Source organism: Pseudonaja textilis, chromosome 13 (genome assembly GCF_049901715.1).
Source record: "Pseudonaja textilis isolate UNSWEBS1 chromosome 13, rPseTex1.2, whole genome shotgun sequence".
Lineage (NCBI taxonomy): Eukaryota > Metazoa > Chordata > Lepidosauria > Squamata > Elapidae > Pseudonaja > Pseudonaja textilis.
Genome location: NC_142002.1, coordinates 18,155,860 through 18,164,812, shown reverse-complemented (window position 1 = coordinate 18,164,812; position 8,953 = coordinate 18,155,860). Strand labels below are relative to the sequence as shown.

Sequence of the window (8,953 nt, the reverse complement as noted above, 5' to 3'; positions counted from 1 at the left end):
AGCTTCCCTTGCATCACCTGACTTCCTTCTAGCCAATCCCTGAAAAGTTTCTGTTTTTCCAGCTACCGGCTTTCTGCCCAATCCCTGAAGAGCTTCCTTGTTTTTACTTCTTTCTACCCAATCCCTGAAGAGCTTCCTTGTTTTTACTTCTTTCTACCCAATCCCTGAAGAGCTTCCTTGTTTTTTCACTTCTTTCTACCCAATCCCTGAAGAGCTTCCTTGTTTTTCCAGCTTCCTTCCTTCTAGCCAATCCCTGAAGAGCTTCCCTTGCATCAGCTGACCGAGAACAAGTCAACTGACCGTTAGTGGCTCTTGTTGCTTGCTGGGGCAACACGTGTTCTGTTGAACGTGGGGACCGCATGTGTTGAAAGAGCTAACGCATGTATCAGCTCTTTTGCAAGCTCATTTCAAGACCTCAGCTTTTCCATCTCGGTTCCCAATTCAGTATATAAAAGGAACTTTGGGAAGGCTTTGCCTGGCTGCCCATAAGAGTACAAAACAAAAGTTATTCAGTTTTTATATCTTGGATTTTTGTTTGAAATGAGGGGCAACGTTTTGCCATAGCCCTGCCTCATTGGTGAAATCATAGGAATGTTGAAGTCTAAGCCCTTCTCTGCTTTTCACTCTATTCCTCCTCCCCAATCTGCAAAATGAATCCGATTTAATATTTTAAGCTGGTTTTTAAAAAATGTTTAGTTCTGCATGCTGCCCAGAAATCACTGCAGCTGGTTGGCCAATATTTAAAAAAAATAATTAAAATCCTGGCATGAGGGAGGAGCTGATATTTTGAGGGGTTAGGAGCTGAGAGGCAATGCATTGTTATTGAGAAAAACCCAGTTTCCATCTTCCAGATGTAGGAAGTTAGAACCCACCCCGCTCCTAGAAAAATGAAACATCCTAGGAAATATGCAGAAAAAAGGCAGAATATTTCCCTTAAGAAGAGTAGAAACTCAGAAGCAGGAACTCACCTCAGAAGCCGAAGCTCACCCCCACCTTTGCTAATGGACCATTACTCTGGCCTAGGCCAGTCTATTTTACATAACAAAGATCTACTCCAGGTAGAGCTATAATAGGAATTGCCCAAAGCCCTTTCATTACATCATCATCCAGCAAGACTCAACCAAACCTGGGACTAGGGACAGTCTGTAGAGTTGAACTGAACCCAGAAGGATAATTCTTCCAGCATAGATAATTGGTTAGTATTTTATTTACAGGCAATTCTAGGAGTTGATCTTAAAGATTTAAGCTGAGTATACCTAGCACTTGAAATCCAAATGACATTTTAAGCCACTAACTCAACACAAGGCCTTATTTATCAAACAATTTTGAAGCAAGTTGTATCCCAACATAACATTAGACCACAAGCTTAAGAGGACCCAAACAGGACTGAATGAGAGTTCTTAAAAGTGAATGCAACTTTTGAAGTGCTTGTACATAAGGTTCAATTGAAGTTGGGGGAATGATGACCAAGCACTGCCTCAACAACAGAGAGAAGTGGTAGCTTTGTGAAGTCCAAAAGAATTCAGAATTATTTTTTGAAGTGAGCAGTCTTAGTAAGACACAAATCCTCTAACCTTTATTTTGAAGCTTCAGATATTTTTTCCATGCAAACAGAGTTATATATTTGTTTATTGAACAAGTTGTAGGGGATAAAAAGAAACAAGTTTTTTGTTAAGGCTTGATTTGTTTATTTTAACATCCTTACACACTGCATAACAACTTAGGAAGAATTATAACGTCTTTTCCTAGTACAAAAGATTCCTAGAGTGGTCAGGGCCAAGCTTGTAGTAAGGGCTATTAAGATGATCCCCAACAGCATCCAAGGAAATTGGAAGAAGCCTGAAAAGAAGAAGAACAGATTCTCTTAAACAGCTTTTTTTGCACTGAAAATTAAAAGTAAGGAATATCATACACAGCAGGAAATGAAGAGCTAAACATTCTGGTTTTCCTTCCCTACAAACAAAGAATGGAACTTAATGACAAGCAAGTGCCATTGAGGTTACTGTCAGGGCTCCAACAAGTCCCCCTCATTCAAAGCAAAAGTCTCTTTTTAGTTGACAGTTACTGTTATCCCAAATTTTTGCTCTGAGAATTTGCCCCTGTCAAAAGTCTGAACAAAAGTTCTTTGCAGATTTATAATTGGACAAGATTACTGTTGATAGGATAAAGGGTGACTTCCACTGAGTCCATCTTTCTGGCTCCAAGTAAAACAATTATATAATATTTCACTGAATTTCATGCAGTTAATACTAAAGCCAATGGAAGTAATGGTTTGAGTGTCAGATTAAAGAACTGTAATCACATGGAAAGGCTCTGGGGATTACTGTGGTCCTGAGGTCACAAAAGCTGTGTGCCTCTGATTTAGCAAGCGATGTAAATATATCCGGTTATGGTTAGTCCACAAATCATGGATTAACACAATGTCTGAACTCCATAATCAGCGTGATACTGTACCATGTTTTGCTGATAAGACCAACTTATTTCGATTGTCAGGAGTTCTGGAAGTCATGTACGAGTCAAGAATGAGGATGGGACCGAGCATCACGTCAACATTGGCCTCCTTCGATTTATCTGCACAAGAACAAGATTCACAAGACATTTACATGAATGTAGAGAGCGCCAGTTTGGTGTAGTGGTTAAGACTTAAGACATCAGGCTAGAAACTTGGAGGCTGTTGAGTTCTAGACTTGGCTTAGGTACAAAGCTAGTTTATGTGACCTTGAGGCTTGGACCTGTCCAAACTTGGTCAGTTAGAAAAGAAACTCTCTCAAATCCATTGTTAAGGAAAGTGCTCTTTACTAAAACCAAGTGGTTACAGAGAACCAAAGCCTGATATGAGTTTTTCATGCCAAAAGCATGTGGTTAACTTTTCCCTTGATCCCTGGTTTCGCGGTGCTGCGTTCCCATAGTGTGTAGTTTTATTTCCCTTCATGCTAACCTCCCCCTTATCCCAACCTTACAGTTCCTCCTTCCTCCCAGTTGCGTATGGCAGGCTGTCAGCCAGCAAAACATGGCGTAGCAGGATGGCAATCCTGACAGGGCCAGTCACTTTCTTTCAGTCCTAGGAAGATGACAGTGGCAAACCCCTTCTGAAAACTCTTGCCAAGAAAACTGCAGGGACTTGTCCAATCAATCTCTGAGAATTGGACACAATTGTCCCTCATGTAATACTTCCAGAAGTAGAACAGCTGCTTCTGAATATCATTCAAGTGAATAGCTTTTTCCCCTCTACCAAACCTCGATTACATACCCAATTTAGCAGCCACGTCTCTGCCCAGTCGTCTTCCCCATTGGTCCAAGTGGCTGCTACCTTGACCCGTAGTTCGAACACAATTCTTGGTTTCACAGCAAGAGCAAATATCTGTGGTGCCTTCAACTGGAACCCAACTGTGGTGAAAAAAGCCAAAGAGATACACTTCCTGTAAGGGTGCACCAATATTTATTTAGTCAGATTAACAGAATTGGAACAGAGTAGGTCATCTAGTCCAACCCCACCCCCCAGGCAGTAGACCCTACATCATTTTTGACAGATGGCAGTCCAGTGTCTTCTTGAAAGCCTCCAGTATCAAATACTTTCCCCTCTTAATAGACCAAAGGATGGATACTTGGCTATATTCTAAGTTACTGATAGTTGATGTCTTAAGTTCAAGTATTTACTTAGCCTAAGATCAATTGGGCTTACAAGTTTGTTAGGTTGGTTTCTGCTTAAGGTACGGAATGAACTCAGCCAATTGTGGTTTATGTAGAACTCTTTATCATGTACAAAATACCTTATACTATTTGTACTAAGTATAGCTAACCCCTACATAAAAAATTGTTTTATTTTTGAATAAGTCGTTTAACAGGGTAAGGGATAAGAGAAAATTCAGGAAGTTGAGATTTCTAACAGGTTCACCTATCAGGACATTCATTCATGGAATACTTGTTCAAATACGGAAAGGTATGTTCTTCAAACCACTGCAGGAAGCTGAGAAGGTCCTTACAGTGTATAAATTAATCTGTCCTGGAGTCAAAAAAAGTATGCAATAGCCAGTTAGGTTAGATACTGATTTCCAAGCTATTGGTGTGTAGCTCAAAACAACATAATCACCAAGTTTTCCAAAATAAAATGAATCTAAAACATTTTTCTGCAAAGAAACAGACAAATTACATCAAAGGAACTAAGTTGCAAGCTCAAATTTCTGTTGACTAAGCCTACTTAATGTCCTCCTACAGTGATACTTGGCTTAACAGCCAGATGACTTGACCCTGTAAGAATGTCAGGTTGCTTACCTGTTCGTAGCTGGATGGAAGGAACAAGCTTTGTTCTCAGCATCAGGAGCCTGAGTAGCTGCAGCCACCTTCAAATGGCAAGTGATGTAGATCTAGAAACAAGGTAAAAGGTGGTTCAACCTAGGTTTATGACATGACCAAGGGTGAAACTTCAAAAATATGGCCGTTAGGAGCTGGGCTTTAGAAGAAGGACTCTTACCAGATCTCGGGGGTCCTTACTAAAACGGAAGACATCTACTGTGAATTGGAGTACATCATCCCTGAACCTTGGCATTGAGAAGGTTGAGTTGGAATCAAATCGTCCATCTACCAGGCAGCTGGAGGACACAACACTTGTCAACAATGCTTCCTAACTTTGGACAAACTTGGTTAAGTTAGTGCATTTTAGTGTTCTTGGGCAATCTCCACACAACAGGCCTAACCTTGTTGTGTTTAATGTAGTTGTGAGTCTGCATTTTAGCCCCAAAGTTCCCAGTTTGGTTCAGAAATAACTAATAAAAACCACACTACATGCAGGATTACCATCCAATACAAGCACTCAAGGGCACAGATGGAATTCAAAGCGATTGGCACCATCACTTCAAGTTAAAATAGAATTTTTATATAATACAGAAAGAAAGCAGGTCTGAAGGAGATTTAACAACCCAACCTTGATAGCAGGGATGAGTTGATGGCTTTCCTTGTGGATACAAACATAGAACAAGAACTTTCTTGCAAGCAAGGACCAGAAGGCCAAGATAACAGAAAACCCAATTTAAATATAAATTTAGCAAGTTTTTGTGGGATTCTTGCTGCCCCTATGAGCTTGGTTGCTTTCTGATCTTTTAAGGATAGAGCAGCCTTCCTATATAGGATCTGGGAGAATTGTTCATCCCAAAAGTTTGCATCCAGCAGTGGGCCAGGAATAGGGAGAATTCTGGGAATTGAAGTCCACAAGTCTGAAAGTTGCCAAGTTTGAGGACCCTTGCATAAGAAGGTTCAGTGCAAATGGGAAGAGAGATGATAGTCAGGGAACTCTTACCCCTTGTAATCGATGATGGGATAGCGGGGACTGGAATCTGCCTCTGGGCTCAACGTGGCTATACAGCTATCCACAAAGAGTCGGAGAGGGGTGTGGTTTTCTGCAATTACTTGAGCCTGAATGTACATCACTTCTCCCAACTGGTAGCCATTGGAAGCTCTCTCTGAGCTCCAGCCCTCTGAAAACCAAAATCATCATACTCTCATAGGACGACTTCTTGGATGCAAATCTCAACCTAATGAGCCCAATTCAAATAAGGGCAAACAGTCCTTTTTTTCTTCCATCTATCATGTCTGCAAACGAATATGCACCCCAGTCCTAATTCTTATATCGGTGTGACAAACCATTTTTAAATTTTGCGTGCCCCCTGAATCTGCTGCAATCTTCCAAAATATGCAGAAACCAGTACACACCAATATCTGCATTCCCCCACCCACCCAAATTTGAATTATTAGGAACTCTGGAAATGCCAGTCAGGAACTGTGCAAAATTGTGTATTGTGCACAATTCTATGTTTGCAAGGCATATGTACAAATGCACATACATTGTCTGGCCTTATGCGCAAAGCAACGCAAAAGTGGAATCAATTTTTTTAACCAATTTTAAAAAATGGTTTCACTAAAGCCAATGTGAAAAAAAATGTAATTTGTGCACAATTTAGATTTAAACTCATTGGACTTTTTCAGGAAACTCATGAAGGAAGAGGGGGCTTCTGGAAGTGATTATAGGCCACCAATCATTTCCCAACTCCTAGCAACCACATAAAAAGAAGTACCATTCATCAAATGTAGAGAGAAGCGAAGTTTTTCTTCCGCAGAAATCGTTGACGCAAACGGAATCCATGTTGGCTTGATTGCATTACTGCTTACGTTGTTTCTCCTGAAAATAGAGACAGGTAAGGTCTCCCCAAAAGAACAAGTCATTTACTTTTATCCACCAGGGCTATCTCCAGAAATTCTGCTGCCTCGGGTGGATAAGTTCTTTTATTCAACAGTATGTTCTCACCTCCCACCCAAGGTAACCATCTCTAACAGTCAAGCCAACCTCACCTTTTATTAATTTCATCCTCTGAACTTACCTTGGGTAGTGGCACTCAATGGGAACATCAACTGGGCTAGTTCTTACAATTACACTGTGGGAAGAAGGGGTTGGCTTGTAATGAAGGCTAATGCTGTAGACAAGAAAGTCTGGAGTCATCTAGAGAAAGGAGAGAGAGATACAAGATACAGTAATAAACCAGAAGTTAATTTGGTGCTTGGAATACAGGGGGAAATTCTTGGTATGGGGAAAACACAAGTTCTTCAAACTCTTGGAATAGCAGAAACATAGAATAGCAGAAAACCTCACACCAAGCCTGTTCTGAGTTCTTTAATTCTTGGTGTGTGTTTTTTTTTTCAAGTTTAAGGCAGCTAGCAGCCAAACAAATGTAAAACAAGCCCCAAGTGAGACACAAAAGTAACGAAAGCCTTTTCTACACGTTTGCATTTTTTTTTTCTTTCAGAAAGTTAGTTCCACCCAGTTGTGACTTGCAAGAGAATGCCGGTTTAAATGCATTCTTCTAACAACTCCCAGAGAGAACAGGGTACTTTTAGAACAGAAAGAGAACTGAAAGGGGAAGAAAGGAAAGGAAGAAAGGGGAAAAAAAAACAGTATCTAGGGAAGAGAAACATTGTGGTTCTTGTGAACAAGCCAGTTGTTTTATTGTCCTGAAAATTAGGGTCTGTTGCTTGAAGCAGGGGGCTGGACTAGGAGACATTCAAGGTCCCTTCCAGCTCTATTCTGGTTCTAATTACTAGAACTGGCTATCATGGTTACATTCTAGGACCTACCAAAGGAGACAAGGATTGGGTTCTCAAAACACCTTCCCCTCTTACCTGCAAAACACTCCCACACTCATGAAGGCCTGCATAAAAAATAACCGTGTTCTCAGGAGCATTGTGAATCGTGGGTTGGCAGCCAGCTGGACCCAAGCTCAGGTCCTCCACCTGGACGAGCCTTCCTGTGCCAAAAAGGTCTCTCTTCACAGTCACCATGACATAGGCCTCTTCACACTGGGCCAGCACAGGTGACAGGAGGGACAAAGCTCGTGCCTGAGAAGCATCTACCCAAGCATAAGGGTAAGTCTCAACCCCAGAAGGTAGATAAAGCTGCCTCATAGGAGCAGGTGTGCCAGAAAACCCCCAGACATAATCTTGGGGGTCCAAGGAGGCCACTTCTCCCACTAGCCAACAAGCTAAAACAATGGCCAGACTCTGTAAGGGTCCCATCCTTGTCTGTTCTAGGAAGCTGGCAGAAAAGACCAGCATCTACCCAGGATCCTTTTTATTCTAGGCGGCTCCTGAAGGCCAACCTTCTCTCACCTGGCTGAGATAATGAGGCAGCTAATCAGCTTCAGCCAGTGCAAATTCTGCAAAGCACCAAGAAAACCTGAGTTTGGATCTACACCCCTCAGCTGCAGGCTCTCCTGGGCCAGAGGGAGAGAGGGAGGAGGAACGTTAATGGAGGTTAAGAGTTTCAGTCTGTCTTCTGAAAGTACTTAGATTTACATAGGGCCAAGGAGGGTGTGATCAACTGGCTAAAACTACATGGGAGCATCTCAAAGGTGCTTTTTCCAAAACTCAAACAGACTTCCTTGGTTTTTTTTTTTAATGTTTCTCTTCTCATGCAAGAAGCTTCTTCAGTTCAGATGAGCAATGAAATATTTTCAAAGGGGAAAAAAAAAGCCAAGAAGAGATGGGACAACTATCTGTCTGACGTGGCATAGGGTTTTGTTTGAGCAGGGGGTAGGACTAGAAGATCTTCAAGGTCTCCTTTCAAGTCGCGTTATTCTTTTAAAGTTCCATTGCTATTTGGAAAAACCAAGAAAGTCCAGGTGCCTTTTGGAAAATGCACCTTTGGAACAACCATGGCTTAGAGCAGAGGCCTTCAAACTTGACAACTTTAAGACTTGTGGACTTCAACTCCCAGAATTCCTCCTTCAGTCATGTTAGCTCAGGAATTCTGGGAGTCCACAAGTCTTAAGTCCACAAGTCTTAAATTGGCCAAGTTTGAAGATCCTTGGCCTGGATGGTTGAGAATCTCCAAAAACACACCCAGGAGGGATCTGAGCAGAGAAGATAGAAGCTCTCCACAAAGAAACTGGGAGAGGAATTTTAGGCAGGTCCACCACATCTTGAACATGCAAGATAAGAGGGCATCTCAAAGAACTCTTGGAAGTAAAGCCCAAAGCAATAATAACAGGTTCACCTGTCCTTTGGGTGCTTAATATGACCTCTAAGAGCAAGAGCCTTCAAACTTGGCAAGTTTAAGACTTGCAGACTTCAACTCCTAGAGTTCCTGACATGACTGGAGGAAGATTTCTGGGAGTTGAAGTCCACCAGTCTTAAAGCTGTCAAGTTTGAGGACTCCGGTGTAAGTCTCCCCAAATTTTATCCCTGCAGAAACCACTTGGTATGGTGGGCTGAGGGAACCTGACTGCCTTCTTTCCCAAGTTCTGAGGTCAGGTAGGGAATTTGAACCCAGGTCTAGAATGATGTTTGCTTAAGTTTAGACTAAATGACTGACTGAATGCAGTACAGTAGTGAGTGATCAGCCGCTTTCATATTTGGGGTAAAATATTCCAATGTTTGAGTAAATTATAATTCCATACACTATATCACA

At 41.7% G+C, this 8,953-nt stretch overlaps 1 protein-coding gene across 1 annotated transcript; it reads right to left on the bottom strand.

The window, feature by feature from the left end:
• Nucleotides 1-1,598: 1,598 nt before the first annotated feature.
• On the bottom strand, nt 1,599-7,749 carry ZP3 (zona pellucida glycoprotein 3). The gene is made up of 9 exons (XM_026709701.2): nt 7,168-7,749; nt 6,372-6,490; nt 6,069-6,172; nt 5,294-5,471; nt 4,472-4,589; nt 4,273-4,364; nt 3,251-3,387; nt 2,455-2,571; nt 1,599-1,839 (listed from the first exon to the last, which is right to left on the bottom strand). The coding sequence occupies exons 1-9, from the start codon at nt 7,597-7,599 to the stop codon at nt 1,721-1,723; spliced, it is 1,416 nt and encodes a 471-aa protein (XP_026565486.2). The 5' UTR covers nt 7,600-7,749; the 3' UTR covers nt 1,599-1,720.
• Nucleotides 7,750-8,953: the final 1,204 nt, after the last annotated feature.